This window comes from Vollenhovia emeryi, unplaced genomic scaffold (assembly GCF_000949405.1).
Source record: "Vollenhovia emeryi isolate VEMERY1.0 unplaced genomic scaffold, V.emery_V1.0 DF939153.1, whole genome shotgun sequence".
Taxonomy (NCBI): Eukaryota; Metazoa; Arthropoda; class Insecta; order Hymenoptera; family Formicidae; genus Vollenhovia; species Vollenhovia emeryi.
Window position 1 is genome coordinate 1,781,346 of NW_011967213.1, and position 19,218 is coordinate 1,800,563.

General features: G+C 47.1%; 1 protein-coding gene across 2 annotated transcripts in view; it reads left to right on the plus strand.

The window, feature by feature from the left end:
- Nucleotides 1-19,218, plus strand: part of LOC105565373 (steroid receptor seven-up, isoforms B/C) — a 125,171-nt gene that overhangs the window by 20,691 nt on the left and 85,262 nt on the right. Inside the window, exon 2 of one of the 2 annotated variants that reach the window (XM_012018504.1) lies at nucleotides 3,073-3,231. In XM_012018504.1, coding sequence (XP_011873894.1) covers nucleotides 3,073-3,231 — 159 coding nt within the window. The remainder of the gene's footprint in view (nucleotides 1-3,072; nucleotides 3,232-19,218) is intronic. The other variant, XM_012018505.1, reaches the window with a different exon arrangement.

Below are 19,218 nucleotides of genomic sequence, written 5' to 3' on the forward strand. Positions count from 1 at the left end.
TTTAAGAAAATTATTCGAATTATAATTTGAATTAACGAGAGTAAACGTCAAAATGTTTTCCGCCGCAATACATTTTGATAAAATATTATCTGTCTAATAATTGCCTACCGCATGAACATTTATTTATAATACTTTTTACCATGAAGCGAATCTCAAGAATACTTGACGTAAATACTTCAGTAATTTTGATTGGAATTGAAACTTATACACAAACTACTATAAAGCAAATAAACCGTTCGAAAATTACACACAAATTGCATCAATAATTCGCAATTATTATAGCATCGCAATTTATTAAAACGAAATAAAATATTCCTATAAAATAATCACAAAATTATTATATACATAACGCAGTTCCATCTGTTTACATTATCCTACAGTTTCGATTCCTAAAGAATCAACTTTTTAAAACAAACTCACAGAAACGCTTCATAATACTCTCTTCCTTCCCAAAGATACCTATCAAGCCTTGAAACCTGTTTTTATCGTTGCATCTTTGTTAGAATAAATCTATTAGTATAAACACTTCCTACAGAGATACCTTCGATTTCGTTCCGCCGGTGCTCGCACGCAGGTGCGCGCGCGCGCGCATTCTATCCGGCGAGGTCTGTTTTAATTACAATCAACCGCGTGGCCCCTATCACCTTTTAACCCTCGGTACCACGCGCGCGCGCGTACTGGCCGGCGCTGTACTTGCTCACGTGCGTGTCCCACGTGCTTTTACGACGCGGAATTATTGCTCGCCTCGCTGTTTATTAAATTGAATTGTGTCGCACCGCGTCGTCACCCCGTGGCAGTGGCTCTTTATCGGACTCCTTTCTCTCCTGCCGCTCCATTACCACCAGCAATTAACTAACCGCTCATTAGGAAGCCGCGTGCACGGCCATTCACGCGCCAATCAAAGAACGGCCGACCTGTCGGCTTGCTACGATTATTATTATATACGGTGCGTTCGCCTTTGCTGTTTGCAGTTTTCCACGAGTGAAAAGATGATGCGGCGGAAAGAGTTTGAATGATTATATTGTAGATGCTTGAGTAAAGGAAAAAGCGAAATTTCATCTTACGCTCGAAAAGAATCGATCGTTAAATAATCAAAATCATTCCATTTATACATAAGCTTTACAGTGCTTTTAGACAGAACCAGTTCTACCCCAGAAATTCTCAAAGAAACGGATACAGATTGAAATCGTCTTAATGCCTGGCTGACATCTAATCGGCATTACGACTTTACAAAAAACTCTTATAAACGCCTTCAACATGCCGTGTTGTCCCACGATTACATGATTTTCAGGGTAAATTTTAGAAGAAAATTCTTTCCGTGCATAAACGGCGTTAAACTATTTAATCTGAGAGATAGATTTCAAATCAATTCTTTCCTAATGGTAATAGTTAGACGAGACTTTGCTAAATCTACGCATGAAGTTCTCCGCGGAAAAGGAAATGTAGCTGCCGTAGTTAAAAACTGCATGTGGTAATTAAATTTCCATTGTAAAATATGGACAGCTAATATTTCGTTGTGATAGTTAAATATTTTGCTACTATGGCTATTGCATTAGGTGCGACGGCAAACCGTTTGCTGTGCTTTAGAAATTTATAATTTTCCCGAGTCGAAATTTTGATACTATTTAGACACTTTTGAGAATACTTTACACCTACGTAGGTCAGCAATAACCTACTTTGATAACATTATATTTTTTTACTCCTTTCTTGAATCTTTAATTCTAAAAATTTACTTTAGCTCCTACTTAAAAGGACCTATTTGAATGCTAAATTGGCAAAAGTAGAAATTTCCGACACTGTCAGTTTTAAAGTAGGAGTAAATTTTGTACTTGCTGTTCGACCTCTTTTACTGTCTCAGGTCCAACTATATAATAGAACTAAAGGTTCAACATAGGGCCGAAATTTCGACTCGGGATGGCAGCAAGATATTTTCAGCAAACCATGATTAGCTACGGTAGCGAACTTTTTTTCCAATATCCGGATCATCGATCGCTTCAACTCCGGAGCGATATCCGGATATAAATCCGGAGTAACGCGGGGAAAACTGGCGGTTCGCCTGTACCGCGGGATAACGTGGCGAAAAGGAGAAAGAAAGAGAGGGAGAGAGAGAGAGCGAGCGTGGAGTGCTCGATCTCAGCGGGACGGTTACTAATAGGATTTTCGTGATCAAGTCCGTCGGCACTTTCGACTCGACTGACTCCTCATTCCCATAAGGAGGCAGCCGCGATATCGAGCGTCGCGCGCGTGTGCGGCCGCCATTGTGCCAGATCGTGCATCCGCCGTAACTTAGTATCCGCGCTCCCTACGTTGACCTCAAGGTGCATCGGTCTCGTTGCAACGTGCATGTTACAAAATTTGCGTAATCACGTATCATCGGTCCGAGCCTGCCCGTACCCCATCCGCGTTTCTGTTCCCCACCGCCGTTCGCCAGATCACGCTACGCAATCTTGTCGTTCCACACGTGCACGTTTACGTGGTACGTACGTGCGCCGCGAGATGTATCCAATAAACAAGAGAAACTTACCGTGCCGTTCCACGAGCATTAGTCCCGTCACGTTTATGGTTGCTCGTACACGCTCTATCAATAAGAATCTGCGTAACCGTCCGCATACTCAGATGGATCTTGATTTCAGCACGTGGTAGCTAATCGCTTATGCTTTATCGAGTGCCGATCGTGCTGTCTCTCGTTATTACACGCGTGCATTGTAACGCGCGAATTAACGCGGACATGGAGAAACATATTTCTGCTGTCGGCGAAAAGTGGCTAATGTTTTTATGCGAAGAAGATTGGTCTCGCGAGGCCAGTCTAATCGTACGTGACATTAATGGAGAAAGTACGACTGACGTCTGGAAATTTAAATTGGCCACAGAGAAAAATTGCAGTAGGAAATAGATTTTTTACAACGAGGACATTCCAAAGTGACAATATGATAGATAATCGCATTTAAATTGTACTAAAAAATATATTCCACGGTGAAGACTGGTGCTAATATTTTTTTAATAGATTTAGGATGTTTAATTGTACGATCAAAACTGAATTTCACTACAAGGTATTCTTCGCTTTCTTTTCAGGGTGCAAGAGTTTCTTCAAGAGGAGTGTCAGGCGGAATCTAACGTACTCGTGTCGAGGGACTAGAAATTGTCCGATCGACCAACATCATAGAAACCAGTGCCAGTTTTGCCGCTTGAAAAAGTGCCTGAAGATGGGCATGCGCCGGGAAGGTATGCACTGTACTGAACCCTTTTTACGAATTTTATTAGCGATCGATCTCCACTGGTGATTACATCGGGGTCGCCGAAATGCCTTAACGGTTCGAAGTCCACGGAGAAAAAGATTACAAGCGCCAGGTTTTTTTTTAGAGAAATTGCATCGAAATTTTGACAAAATATCTTTAATAATGCTGTTACGTCATTTACTTATAATATTTGTTTTACATTTCAATAACATAAATTCATGTTTTCGTTCAAAATTAAAATGTCATTGTAAGATTAAATAAAATATAATGAAACAAACAAATGCAATTCATAAGGCTCTGACGTGAAATCACAAATACGAAGTAATAAAGGATATACGAACCAAGACAGGATGTTAGTGTCTAAATGATTTTAATTTTTTTAATTTATCGCGAAAAACTTACCTCAGCCAGGGTTTGAACCTGGATAATTAAATAAAAATGTTAAACATAGAAAATCAGGTGCTTGTGATATTTTTCCCTAGGATAGTTTCTTCTGTCGCGCGTCTTTTGCAATAAAAGGACGAAAAATGGTGGCGAGATGATGTTTCTCCGATACATGGAATAAATCTCGAACAAATGTTTAGAATCGAATATACGTACGTGTCAAAGTGCACGATGACGAAAATATTTCTATTTGCACGTCGTGTTGTTCTCTGAGAAATCGCGCATTTCACAATTCGATTGAAAGTGATTCGTAATGTTGCAAAGAGACGACTTTTATATTAAATTCGATTTGACCTCACAGTTTAATCAAGAAGCAAAGCCTTTTACGACTATCGATTTGGAAGCCACGGCACTTGTATAACTGCAATATTCGGAGAAACGTCGCCGACAAAATATCGATCTGATGATAACGTTCGCGACTCGCTGTGATCACCCGTTAAACTCTCCGTCACACGGTCCGCAAATCGAGCTCCCTTCTCTGATTCTTGATATCATGCATTACCTCGATTGAGCTGCGGAATTTTTGAAATTATATATATTACGCGTAATAATACGCAACACAACTTACACATCTAGAATTATACGTCGCTTATTTCCGTGCGATAATCACGAGATGTTGCGCTTTCAAGTCTGATGCGGAGAAACTTTCGACGGCGATATAATTAATGCGTTATCGCGTTGTAATTTATTATGCGCATGGTATTAGCTCAACAAGCGCGCGGTCAATCACTCTCGTTCATTACATATATATAATTATTTGGTCTCCGCGACTAAGTCCCCCAAATTAGCTCAGGGGTCCCGAACACACGCGCGCTGTATTTTGGCAAATGCCTACATCCGAAGGCGTCACATTTCGAAACGTGGCTTTCGGCGCGCTTCGCCGCGGCGGGAACTTTTAATTGCAGCCCGTGGAAAGGCCGGAAAGGTTCCCACGCCTTATCCCCGCCCGTGATTCCACGTTCCTCCGCTCTTGAACTTGCTGGCTACTCGCACCGCGGCGCGATAACATCTGACCTTGTTCCGCCGCGCGCACGAGGAGGAGAGGAGCGCGCTCTCTCTCTCGCTGGTCATCGGCTCTCTCGACCTGCCCAGGTGTACAACCACTTCCGTCCGAGACGTGGCCGTCCATCGTGGCCGGCGCGGCCGTCTGTCTGCCCCGGAGCGTGCTCGCGCCGCGATCGTAAACCCGGTAAATCACGCGTTTTTACGCGTATCGGCCGCACGCGTCGACTCGCACGGCTATCGACGAGAGGCGCGCACGCGGATCGGCGATTCTGTCGCGCTGAGTGGAAAATGTAACGAGATACGGCGGCTGTGCGATTGATTCGTTAGTTTTTCAACCACAGCTTTAATCAAAGACACCACTTTGCGGAGGAAAGTCATTAAAGCGACACATCGGTATCAATAACGCAGATATAAAAGATTGTTTCGTTGTTTCGAAGATTGCTATCGTTTTAGAAGTAACCTTGTAACATCATGTGTTACGCTCTCAAGATAGGCCTCTGCTGATCGCATCGGCTGCTTTTTAGTGCTCGCATCAAGCGTGAAAATTGCTTTACTAGACGGATACGTAAAAAAAAAACAATTTAATGCTAATCTTAAAATATCTCTTGAATCAAAGTCTTAAGAATATAATCTGTACATGAAATGGAAGTAGACGTGCTTCATTTGTAAAATTGCGAAATATTGTCTCGCCGGTATCTTTTATTACAAATTATCGGAACCTTGAGACCGGAACGGCTGTCCTTCATTTTGATCTGGCCTCTTTCGTATGTGAGTCGCAGAAAGCGCACGACTTCCCAAAGGCACATTCTCGAATATCGTGAGCCACATTGTACCTCATGAAAGAGAAGCTCGCGCACGATTATTCGCACGAGAGCCGCCGGCTCTCCTGCCCGCGGCGCAGTTTTTCCCACAGGAACGTAGACGCGAGGAGCGCAGAAAAGACGTCGCGTTTTCTGCCCTGTCACAGCGACATCCGCCCATTATCCGCGATGATGCCCCGGTCTTTGATAATAATTCGAGTTGCTCGCGAGCACGGGGCACGTAACTCTGTATACACTCACCTGGTCTCTGCCATATACGTTCGCACGAAAGATTCGCGGGAAAGAAAGAGAGACAGAAAAAGAGCAGGGGAAGAGGACGAAAGAAGCAGAGAAGAAGAAGTAGTAGTAGAAGACGAAGAAGAGGCCGAAGAAAAGAAGAGTGCATGAAGGGCGGAGGAAGAGAATGACGAGGGCAAGGGGGGTTGCCGGCACCGTCGGCAGGAACGGCAGCAGCAGCAGCAGCAGCAGCAGCGGCGGCAGCAGCGGCAGCAGCAGCGGCGGCAGCAGCAGCAGGAACGGCAACAGCAGCAACGGGAGGAGGCAGAAGAGGCGAGAGGTCGTGGATGATGGAGGGGGGAGGGTTGAAGGCGCGAGAGGAGAGAAGGAACGAGGTGGAGTGAATGTGGAGGAGCGATGAGAGGAGCGGCGGGAAGGAGGGAAGAGAACTAGAAAGAGAGAGAGAGAGGGGAAACGATGGTCCGAGGTCAGCGGGGTGCATGACCTTACCTCGGGGCCCCTTCCTTCCGTGGGGCCCTCGAGGCAGACAGGATGCGCTGAAGATTACCCCGTAGATACTGTCCGCGATGATTACAGAAATCTAGGAAGCCGCTCAATTTAATTAACCCTTAATTGCGAGCGCTCGGGACGGGATGGTGCGTTTACTCCGGTATCCTGGCGCATTTCCCCCGTCCCCCTTGTCTATTCGAGGACGATGATGATGATGATGATGGTGGTGGCGGCGACGGCGGTTGTTCCCCATGTGTATGAGCGCGCGACGATGCGTGAGTTATCGCCCCGCGAAACGAAGCGCACTTTCTTTCAGCGACGAACGTTGGACGGAAGGGACCGTAGACCAACTGCGGCTACGGTGTGCAGTACAGTTACGTTGCAGATCCTGTCTGGAGCTTAGACTCCGTATCGCGTACTTTTTATACAAACGCATTTTCTAAACGTTATCAAACGTGTGTTACAGCTTGAAATTCGAAAAGCTTCTTGTTTTACGAAAAGCATTTACCTACGTAAAAAAATATATAGATTTACATATCTCTTTCTTGAAAAATAATAATTAAGCGCTAACAAGTATAAAAATGACGTAGCTTTCATAAAATCTTGGCAAAGACACGCACGATTCTTTTCTTAATTCTCAGTTAATATCTCACACTGTTATTCGTCGTTATTTGTGATGCAACGAATCTCTAGAAGATATTTTTTTCAATATTTATACAAAAGAACAAAGTCCAGTGAATTCAAGAGATGTAAAGCAATTAAGATAGAAAAACTAGCACGGGCAACCGCAGATAGCACGGTAAGAAGTCCATAAAAATTCTTAAAATATAAATTCCTTCATATATTTTTATGCGGATTTCTTATCGCGCCATCACATGCCATTGGCTTGTGTGAATCTTTTTATTAGATACAGGTTTTTTGCTAATTTTTTCCGAGAGCTTTTAATCAACGATTTCTTATGCATTTAAATGACCCTTTGTATTTTATCTCGTGTAATTCCTTGCGATGACGGCCAGAGTTTTTTTGGAAATCTTCGTTGCAATCGAAAAAAATGTATCTTATTAGTCAATTTTTTCCGCTTCGTGATCACGGAATTGGAGATCAGCTTTATCGCGTTGAGCGCTCTTCAGTTGGTCGCGTAACTATCGAGTGTACCCATCGCGATACACCGATAGCGATTCGCAACTAGAAGGCCCCGTTACGTACTTAATACGCTCGTTAAAACGAGGAACTTAGAAACGCACTCGTTCGCGGACGCGCACGTTTCTTCCATACCCTCGCAATAAATCTGCACTGTTTATTTTACAACCCGCAGCCGTTACTACTTCGCGCCTGTTTTGATATCTTTACCTGCAGAAAAAGAAGAAAAAATAATAGCGTTCGGTATCCTGCGCGCCGAAGTAGCTGCCGTCTCTTTAATTTATGCACGTGCTAAGATAATTAACCCATTCAGACACGGATGCATTTACATTTCACGTGCCAATAATATTGAAAATATCGTGGCGCGTTACGTGCGAGAAGTTATATTTTCCATGTTTTTTCTTCTCTAACATTAAGGATTTAATGGATGAGTTCAATTCTCTAATTTCCGAAATAAACTAGCGAGGATAGCGTTGTAAAAGAGAAAGGAGCAATTATTAAAGTTTAACTTCAATATTTTACCATCTTTTACTACGTAATGTTATCTGTCATTTAATACATTGAGTTCATGAAAATATTAATATGTTAGCGTAAAAATACACAAGAAAAAACAACTTTCTTAGAAAAGAAGAAACTAATTGGTATACTCCTATTAATTTTTTGCTTTCGTAAAATTAACGATATGTTTATCACGTGGATCCCAAGCAGTCGAAAAAATGTGTCAAAGTGCGAGCAAAAGATTACGTTAACTTCATTAATTTCACCAATTTCAGGAATTATGTAACCGTTTCTCCGTTTTTGCTCTTTCCCTTTCTCTCAGAGACGAATCCATTTGTCACAGTATTACATTTTTCCCACAATAAGCACGAATCTATCGCAAATTTCATGAACTCTCACGTGGACGATGCGCACGTAGATACATATCGTCGAATGTTCGTTAACGCCGTAACAAAAGGAGACAGGACGCGGTGGGAGCCGGTGGAGACGTGGAGAGAACTCGAGAGGCAAATAACCCTAATTTCATCGTCGGAGACCTGCATTCAGAAAGTCATTATCAAACGAGCGTCCCGCGCGCCCGTTATAATTACGCGGGCGTTGCACAACAGAAATGTATCGAACTGCCTCGCTTTCCCTCTCTCTTTCTGCTTTCATGCCTCTTCTCTTTCCGCTACTTCAATCTCCTCTCTTTCCTCCGTTCTCACGTTCTTTATTTGCACGCGTTTCGTACCGATCACTTGCTCCAACCTGTACGCACGCTTGTCCGTCCACCCATTTCGCTTTCTTTCCGAACATCTGCTGATTACGTGATTTTCTAATAATTATACGGAAACTCCTGCGTGTTGCCTATTGAGTTTTTCTTCAATTAACCGGTTTATCGCTCTTAATGAAGATCACGTTCTAAGTTTACCAGTAGTTATCCCGCTAACTACGAGTCTCTGGGAGCATCAAGTTGCTTACAGCAATTTTGTAGTTTGCCAGTGACGAATGTTCAGCCGGCGAAATACTGACTTCCAGTCGTATCCTTGACCACTTGGAATCTAATTCTCACCTATTTACAAATTCATTACGTGTAATTATCATGTTTCAATGACGGATTTTAAAATCAATTATTTCCGGTCGTGATATGACAATATGACGTGCCAATATTGGCGGCATAATTAGAACATTACTCATTTTGTCAGTATATAAAATCACGTGCAGAGCGAAATTAACTATCGTTATTAATTAAATTAACGCTAATATAAATATGTAAACACAGAACTACCCCGGGAAAGCTAAACTGTTCGTGGTGGACGGGGGACTGTACGTTCCCCAGAATTCCGCTCGACAGTGTTCGCGTACCAGAATGCCGGAGAATCTCGAGCCTTATCAATCTGCGGCGCGTCTATCTTACGGCCGATCGGCCGATCGCTCGACCGGCCGATCACTCGATCAGCGCCGATAGACTATCCCACCCTCCCCGGTCGCAGGTAATCGTATATATTCGCAACTGCGCGCGGATCCCCGCCGGTTATGAAATCCTCGTAGAGAGCAACCGATAATCCAGCGTGCCACGGTCACGGATGCTGTGCGCATCCGATGTATGTGTGTGTGTGTGTGTGTGTGTGAGAGTGTGTGCACGCGTGCACGTTGCACGTCCGTGTACGGTGGACGGATACACGGGCGGCTCGCGGCGCGCCATGCCGGCGCGGATTTCACTTATCTCTCTTTCCCGGCGTCGAAGTTCCGCGCGCGCGGCCCGATGCAACGACGACCATTATGGCCGCATTAACTGAAATTAGACATTGTTTCCCTTGCCGGGGTGAAACACGGCGCGCAACAATGGGGAGACGACGACGAGACGGCGGGCACGGGCAGGGCGCGCGGCCACGGGGTGAACCGAAATAGCGGGGGGGCAGAGTAACGAGAGAGAAAAATAAGGGGGAGAAAAACGCGAGGCGGCCACTCCGAAGAATACCCTCCTCTCTCTCTCTCTCTCTCTCTGTCTCTCTATCTCTCCTTTTCCCCCTTCGTCTCTATCTATCTCCGTTCTCCCTCGCTCTGTCTTCGCCAACGTGCGCCGGCGAGAGATTGCCGATATTACGGCAGGGTCAGGATCGTGACTTTAATCAATTAGCGGGGTTTCTCGGACCCGGGAAATGATTAGTAATCCGGCCAGCAGCCAGACTCTCTCGGCTCTTGGCCTCCTCTTGGTCTCCTCGGCCCCGGACACCTCACCGCGCTCGCTGCTCTTATCCGCAACGGGGGATAAGAATACGCGCGCGCCGTTTCGATGAGCCGCACGAGGAAGTAATTGATGAGAGAAAATCAGCCTATCTTCGCGGATGGAGTTCATTACTTCGTAGACCCGCGGGAAACCGGCCGCTAGATTTGCAGAATGCTCGTTGATTCAACTTTAATGTTAAGCTTGATATAAACAGCGAATGGCTTTTAAGAGGAAACAACAATATGACTTGAAAACACGAGGTATCCTGTGGAGCTCTTTACACAAAAATTATCGTTTTAATACAAAGTTTTTGTCGGTTAAAAGTGCACACTGTGAAGATTTTACTTTTAGAAATATTGATATTTAAATAACAATTTCTGCCGCGTTCGTCATACTGTATTCACTGGTTGTATTTGCCACTTGCGGCTTATCTGCAATGAGAAGATCGAATATTTATTTGACATGGCGTGGTTTACGTTTGATCAAAGTATTGTAAATTTTTATTCGAATTTACGGTATGTTAACGCACAATGTTTACGTTCATAGATTTTAACGGATGAAGAGAGAGATTTCTATTATTTATATAAATTGCAAAAATCTGTCTCGCTGTTCGTGGAAAAGTAATTGCGCGTTTTTCGCGCGACAGCGATGAATATGAGGCACCGTATGCAAAAGTCCAAGAAGAGTCGACGTTCGCGAAATACCGTTGCAGCGAGATAAACTGTCGATACGCAATGCGCAGCGCACCGGCTTGTGCGCGGAAAGCAGCGAATCGTTCGGTCACGCATCCCCCGCGGCCGCGGAAAGGTTGCGTGGAAATGTAGATGACTTTGACGAGATTTCCATGCTAATTACGAATTAATTAATAGGTAGCGCACGTGTCTCGTCGTCGCTCTGCCCCACCTAACCGACGCTATTTTCTAAGTCGCCATACGCGATTCGCTTTTCGTTTCTTCCCCTCTTCTCCGAGACACAACGGCGCACGCATGTCTTATTCGTCCACTCTTAACGTCAGTGGAATAAATTTCTTTAATTGGTTTCAATAGACGGGACAAAAATATAGCTACCGTAGCTAAAAACTGCACGTGGCAAATAAATTTTAATTGTGATAGCTAATACTTTGCTACTGTGCCTATTGTATTAGGTGCGACAGCAAACTATTGGCTGTGGTTTAGAAATTGATAGTTCACGCAGCAAAATACTTTTAGCAACTCATGATTAGCTACGGTAGCAAACTTTTTTTTTCAGTGCATCAATCTGTTTTACAGACAGTGAAGAAAAACGTTTGGCATAGTTCGAAAATTGTAGAGATAGATACATAGAGAGAGATATGAAAAAATATATACAGAGCGAAGGAAAGATGCATTTAAAGCTTCTTATAGAATTTTTGTATCTATCGATAGCGGCACTTTTGTACTCTTTGCACGCGAGTAATTTTATCATTTTGAGAAAAGAACTCGCAGAGTTCAATGGCACACAACTAAGGTGTACAATTAAACTAGGCTATAGTTAGGTCGAATTACAGTACAGCATTTACTATAGTAAGAGACTTCCCGTTTAAATTTACCGTTATATTTACCGAGGGGTGATTCCGAAATGAATTATTTATCTAGGGAGCAATAAGATCGTTAGCGCGCTATTTTAACATACTACTAGCCTACTCCGAAAATTCTTCATCAATCGCGCGAGCTTCCCGACACCGATGGCCGGCGTACGAGGCGACCGCGCTTCCCCATATTTACCCGTATAATCTCTTTCCGAGCATTAAAATACAAAGTAGTCGCATTACCATGACAAAACTGTCGGGTCAAGAGAGCCTGACACCGTCTGTGGGGGATTACGATCGGCGGTCGAGTCCGATATGCATATTCAACGGTGCAAGGTCCACCTTGTGCACGTAATCTTGCGCCTTTTGTTCACCCTCAGCCAATCCGGGCTCGCCGCGACTTTTCCACTCGATCGTCAACACGTCTATTTTTTTTCCCCCCCACGGATTCCCGCTGAATTATTGCCGCTGAATATTCGACGAGGCGTATCCTCGGAAATTCGACATTGAGTTTTGCTTGTGCGCGCGATCTGCATCGTCATCGATAGTACCGAGCTGCGAGGAAACAAGAACATTAGAATTGAAAACAAGAAGCTTTACTGCCAGTAGAGGGTCTTCGTATCACGAAAACGCCCACTTATAATGTAAAGCTTCACTAATGTCTCGTAATGTAACATTGATGAAAGAATAATGAGAAAACGCCCGTGAGATAAATATGATTTAAAATGGACGGTCCAAACCAGAAAACGATATTTGACGATAAACGCGAAATTAGCACGCAAGTAATTTATTCCAACTTGTACACGTAGGTAATGACAGCGTATCATTGTTTTGTCATCTACACGCTCGTACAATATCGGGACTCTTGCGCGCCCCTGCGAAAGAACAATCGCCATTTCAACGCTAATGCAATAATTGAAATGCGGACTTTTATAAGATCTGCAATTAGATCAGTGTGCAGTTGGAAACAAATGACTCTTGACTCGGAACGGCAGCTGGTCAATTCGAACGGTGACCTCAGGGACTCTCGAGGCAGCTCGCTCGCTGTTCCAATCAGAATGTGAAAGTTCAGCTGCAAAAGGCTCACTGTGTTGGCCGGCTTTATGCGCAGCATCGATACGCGCTCTCTCGCCGCAAACGTGTACGTACACCTACACCACCGTTCGCTTTTTCCCTGACTTCTGTCTATACCTACTTAACGTTGATGGCTCAGCCTGCAGCCGATTTACACGACGGATGTACATGCATATTTGACGGCGGTCGAGTCATCGTGCTTTCGAGACGGAAGATATCTCCGCGATTTATCGGTTGATCTCGGATACGGTGAATACATTCTCTCGCAATTTAATGAGGAGGAAGGTGATTAATTACGATCGGCAGAAACAGGCGCCTTTGCTTGAAAACGTTGTAGCTTGCACACGAAGCGCATTTATAAAATACCGACAGCCGTAATTCGCACTTTAAGCGAGGTGCACGTGAAATTGTAGAAAATGCCTCTTTGCGTTGCGAGAATAATTAATCTTGCGTCTGGATATGTATATACATTGTACGCTTCGGGGATACATCGACGTCACTTATCGCGGCGCTTGATTAAATTTCCCTCAATACACGTCGACAAATGCCACGCGATGCGTCAATTTCTGCAATTTTACATCTCTATTTGCGTTTAACTTTTTTTCCCCGCTGGAAGCCGACGATAGACAATCTTGGAGCTGTAGAAACAACTGCGTGAAGATAAATGCGAGATTGATCGCGTACAAAAATCGTAGGAAGCGGGTAAAGCCCCGTATCGGACTACTTTAGCGCGGACCGATCGGAAGATCGCGACTCCGGATTAAATTTCGATTGATCCTCGAGGAAGACACGTTAGATCGCCGTTGCGCCGAGCCATCGGGCTGAACTCGTCGAAATTATGCCGGCACTCAAGAGGGACCGGATACGCGTCGTCGTCTGCCCACGTTTGTCGCGCGAGAGCCGGTTCGCGCGACGCGAGGCAGGTGAATTCCGCCGCCGCCGCCGCCGCCGCGCGCGCGGCTCGCCGCTATTTGCATCGGCGAGGATCTTTCCCTCTCGCGCGGACCCTCGACCCCTCAGCCTCTCCGCTCGCGCGATGCGGCAATTACGGCCGTTCCCTCGAATACGTGCCAATAATACGGGGAGATACCGCGGTTAGAGCACGTAGAGTCGTTTCAGTCGTCGCCGCCCCGCCTGCTCGCGAATTCCTCGCGAAATCCACGAGCCCGCATCCGGATTCTCGACACCGCGGGGATTGCGTTATTTTCCACCGCGCACCTTCGGCTTTCATTAAATCGCTATTTATCACCCGACGTCGAGTCGAGTACGGTAAGTTGATTACGCATTCACGAGGCGATTCGATACGCGCCGGCTAACTCGACAAAACCCGACAAATATATATCCGGTATCGACAGGGACATAAATTTCAGGCTCGCAGAGATACTCAAAGTTCTTTAATAATTCCAGTATCACCGGGGAAAACGTGCTTTCACTGTGCGCTACCTTTATTTAATTGCACTTTCCGAACTGATAGCGCGATAATAAAGTGCCCATAAAGAATCTAATTCAACGATACTTATTTCACGGTGACGCCCGGCACGGTACTAAATCACATTCCTACCGCATGTAATTCCATGCTTATGGGCGAAGCAAAGAAATCTATGATGTAGCAAGAGCATATGTGGGCGCACGAAAGCACGTGATAGCAGTTCTCGCGGGGCGCGCGCAGACAAACGGTCTGGCCGTTCGTGCGCGTGCGGAGTCTCCGCGGACCCGTCATCGCGCCCGGCATCATCGACGTAAACGGCGTGGGAAAGCCGGTCGACGACCCGGCTCCCGGGTAAGGATGCCGTCAATTTTTAGGATCGCGTATATGCGAGGAGAAGGCGTGCGACCCCGCCGCGCCGTTCGGAAGCGCCGGGGAATTCGAACAGGTGAATCACGTTCGGAAAATGCCCCGCTCCGCTTTCGGCGCGACCAACAGCGGAGTGGGTTGGGGTGGGGGGGGGGGGCAGGAGGACAGGGGGAACGAGAGAGGACCCCCTGACGCGGATCAGTGGGTCAAAGGAACGACCGTTCTTGAGCGCGCGGGCCGGAAGGCTGGAAGGACGTCGTCGTGGACAAGACATTCCGGCGACTCTCCCACGTACAAGCGCGGTTACCCCCTAGAACTTGTACACATGAATGGGGCAAAGGACCCCGCACGAGTGTGTCCAAGAAGTGAGACAAAAGAAACTGTTTTCTGTCTCGTTTATCTAATATCATTCTTGTCTCGTTTCGTGACTTTGGATTGTTCGCAACTCTAATCTTTTACGACTTTTACCCCCGCGTAACTAAAAATCACAATTAACTATTCTATCTATATCCAAGATTTTCAAGTAATACTAATCAATTCTCTCAATTAGTTCTGTCGATATTCAGTAACGCAAAGATAATTTTCACTTATTCCATTGTGCGTCGATACACGGTTTCTGGCGAGTTGGAATTTAGTTATTTCTGTTGCCTGTGTTATTCCTATTGTGTGATAGGCTTAAGTGTCCCCTCTATCCCGTGTCCGTGACGGGGCCGCGTCAGATTTCTGGCATCACCGGTTGGAATCCGCGGGATCGCGGTATCCGATGTTAACGCCTGACGAGCCAGTGTAATCTCCGGCGGTGCACCGGTGTGCGTATCGCGACCGCGGCGGATCGGCGGAAAGCAAGCGGACGGGCGCCGTTAAGCATCTGTCTGGTTAAGCAGCAACGTTTAAGCCTATTCGTTTCGCGCCAGTGAGCCCCGACTTGACCGCGAGATAGGCGAGAGAGATACACCTCGCTGGTGGATGATGTTTAATTTGAATCGCGGAAGATCGGTAGATTCATCTCGGGCAGATTGCGAAAAGTGCGAAAGTGAGCGCCGAAAGAAGGAAGTCTTGTCGGCCGAGTTGTCGATAGACGAAAAAATCTAATACTTTCTCATCGATCAATGTCATCGTTAGATGAATTTCCCGAGTAAAACTTATTATCGTCCTTGAACAAACATCGGTATGTTAACATTGCTATTATTATTCAATAAACGTCGCGAATTGAATCCCGCTTGAAGATCTCCGTCGTGTAAGGTTGTTGCCGAGCGAAAGTCCGCCGCCGAATAGACTTGTTACGCGCAGAGTCCGTCGTCGAGCGAATTCATTTTCAAGCGTACTCGTCGTTGAACGGATTTATGATCGAACGAGGTCGTCTCTAAGAGCGGAGGGGCCCGACGTTCGGCGCGTAATTCACGCACGGCCGGCGCATTATTCACGGCGGGGCCACGCTAAATCCATAAAGATCTAGTCGTCGAGTCGCTCGCGCGATTACGATTTGCGCGCGTAAGAGCTGCTCGCTCGTAGAACCAGTCCGCTCGCATAAGCGGAGACCCGCGCTTACGAATCACCGCGGCGGGCGGAGGTGAACGAAAGCAGATATTAATAACGCGCCGCGTATACATGATTGTTGCGTGGTCCCACCTTCGCCTCCTCTCCTCCCGCCCTCCTCTCGCTCCCTCTCTCGTCGCGGCGCGCTCCACCTCCTTCCGACTCCGCTCGCCCTTTCTCCCTCGCTCTCGCCGCCTCTCTCCGTTTCTCGCCGAGTTCGCCCGGGTCGCTCGTTTCTCCATGCCTTCCTCAACCTTAATGTTGCTCGTATAGCGTAAGAGCATAGCGTGGAGTAGCATGCGAGAGAGCCTCGCCGGGGCCTCGCCGCGAGCAGGCACCGTGGGAACCTTAGGCGGGCCTCACCGCGCGCACTCGCTCGCTCGCTTGCCCGCGCTCGCGCTCGCGGGGCCCTGTTCTGGACGCGTGTAACCTTGTAACCTCCACCGACCTCTCCCTTTCTCAATCTCCGTCTCTTCCCTCTGCCCGCCCTGTCGAGAGGCGCGCGTCTCCTCGCCCGTCCTCCTCCCTTTCTCTCTCTCTCTCTCTCTCTCTCTCTCTCTCGCGAGTCCTCTTTCCGCTCCTCTTCGCTCGTCTCTCTCGGTCTTCGTCCTCCGCTTCGTCCTTCGTCCCCATCGGCCGTATACACACCTCATAACGACGCGACAGGCCGCCCCGCGTGGCGGAGGAGGGTCCCTCCCGAAGATCCCGATCTCGCGGCGACGGTGAACGTCGGGACGCGCAACGAGAGGCGTCGACGAGGACGCGAACGGTAAAGAGCGCGGCCTGGAGAACGTAGGTGAGTCGGCGAGCGCGCGGTACGATGCGCGCTCTTGATTGCGATAAATGTAGCGTAATAAATTTCATACGCGTCAGCCGCACTTCGAGGATCGCTCAGGCAGTCCGCCGATCGCGCGCGCGATACCACGCTCTCATCGTTAAGTTCGATCAATAATAAATTTCACCATCGGAGCAGTAAATTCCGCACTCCCGGCAGTCTGTCTTGTAAAATATTGCGGCGAGAAAGATGAGACGGATTCGCTCGATGGCGCTCACTTGTCCAAAAGTGCTCGCGACAGCTCCAACTCGCGCTTCGATCGAAAATCTTCAAGAATCGCAACATTTGCCTCAACTATTTTGAGTGCAAGCTAAATCGTTACTGTTTTTCTCGTGTACCACGTAATAATACACGATGACTGCATGCGACGGCAGTTATCAGACTGACTCGAGAGCCGACGATATCTGGATTCGACATCAAGAATCGTTCCATGATCTGATTACACTAAGGCCCGGTTTCGCCAACATTGTTTAACCTTGAGTTCAGCTTAATTCGTTCTTTGTCTCTTTTCGACTGTTACTTTAGAAAGAGACAAAGATCGAATTAAACTGAGCTTAAGGTCAAACAACGTTGGCGAAACCGGGGCCAAGGTGTTAAAATGAATCTACCGACGAGGAAAGAGGGTACTTTTTAATAGCGCACCGAGACGATACGACCGGTATGGTAAACTAATAGGAAGGAGTGACCGTTCCCACCGAGTTTCTTCTGACGATTTCAATGTCCCTCGAAGAAACTCGCAAGTAACGACCCGGAGTCCGCCGCAAACTGTCCCCTATTACTACACACGCAGGCAAGCGAATTTTCTGTGGTCGGAACCGCGGGATAGGGCAGCGTCGAATTAGCGGGGCCCGTAATGGCGAGCTGCCGTCCGTCCGGTTCGCGCTTACTCCGCGCTATCTCTCGTCCGTGGAACGGACGGCCGTGGGTCCGGCGGTAACGGCGAAGAGCGCTCGCCGACGGCCCAAGTCGGTAACCTTCTTTCCGGCGAAATTATCATAATGGCTCGGAACAGAAGCATGGCCCGGAGCGACCTCCGCTCTCGCCTGGAAACTGCCTCTCGCACGATGCATACTCCTTACCCGGCATCTTCCGCGAGTCTAAAAGCGAGCCCTCCCGCGTGCGTGCGTGCATGCGTGAGTGCATGTCCGCCTACGTGCGTGCGTGCGTGCGTGAGCGAACTGTTGCGCGCAAGAGCGTATTCGCGCGCGTGGTTACGGCAAAGTCTCTCGCCGCCCTAGCCCGCTCTCGAAGCCGCCCCGCGCCAGGCAGGGGCAACGCCAGGTATACACACAGGTATATATCCCCTCGCACGGTAATTACGTGACGTATTAATACCAGTTATTCCGCGTCGACTGGTTCTCTCTCCCGGCCGGTCGGCCGTCTCGATCCGCAGGTGCATTCGGCCTCTTCTTTCTCCCTTTCCGCCAGCCTCTTACCTTCGCTCCTCGCGGTCTCACCTCGTCCCTCGCCCGACCTCCCCCAACGCCGCTTCGCTCCGCCCGCGAAAAACGCTCGTTCGCGTCCCGCGTTTCTCTAACGAGATACTTTTCCGAGGCGGCGAGACGGACTTCTCAAACGTCCGCAAATTGTGAGCGCTCGGTCGCGCGCGACGGAGCGCTCGGTCGAAGCGCACGCTGCCCTCCTCGCGCACGAGAAAGCGCAGCAAGCGAGTTCTGCTCTTTCCCGCCTCTGTCGGCTAAACGAGTTACAAAACAACGTTTGCGACGAGAGCCGAATGACTTTTACTCTCTCAGCGCGAGTTGTTTTTCAATGGTACTTGATGTAACGCGTTTTCTTACCGCCGCGAAAATATATTTCACGCTTTAATATGACGTGTTTGAAAACGGAACAACAAAATCGAAACTGTGAAAACCGTTTGCATTTGTCCTGCGTAGAGAAACACTTTACCGGTTTTCCTAAAGTTGCCAATACCAAAAGATTCAGGGCCTGCTGTTCCAACCTCTCGGTAAATTAACTAATAGTTAAATCGTGTATATGCCTTTGTTTTTCCTTCAAATTAGAAGACAGACTACTATTAGTTTTCTTAAGAGGCTGGAACAACCGGCCCTTATTAGGACTATGCTTGAAATCAGATTGCTTTCTTCAACCCTTTGAAGCACGGTTCTGAATCTGATGTCGGAACTCTAAAATTATCAACGATTGGCTCAACATAGCAGCTCAGAGTTAACGTTTTAATTAAACAATTTTGTTTTCTATAAGATATCCTGTAGGTAAAAACTTATTCCTATAAACGACATTCCGAAACTAGGTCTGGGAGTGTATATACAGGGTGAGTCTTTCCATATCCGACAAAATTTTTGAGAAGGTAGAACGGATCGAGATGAACGGGAAA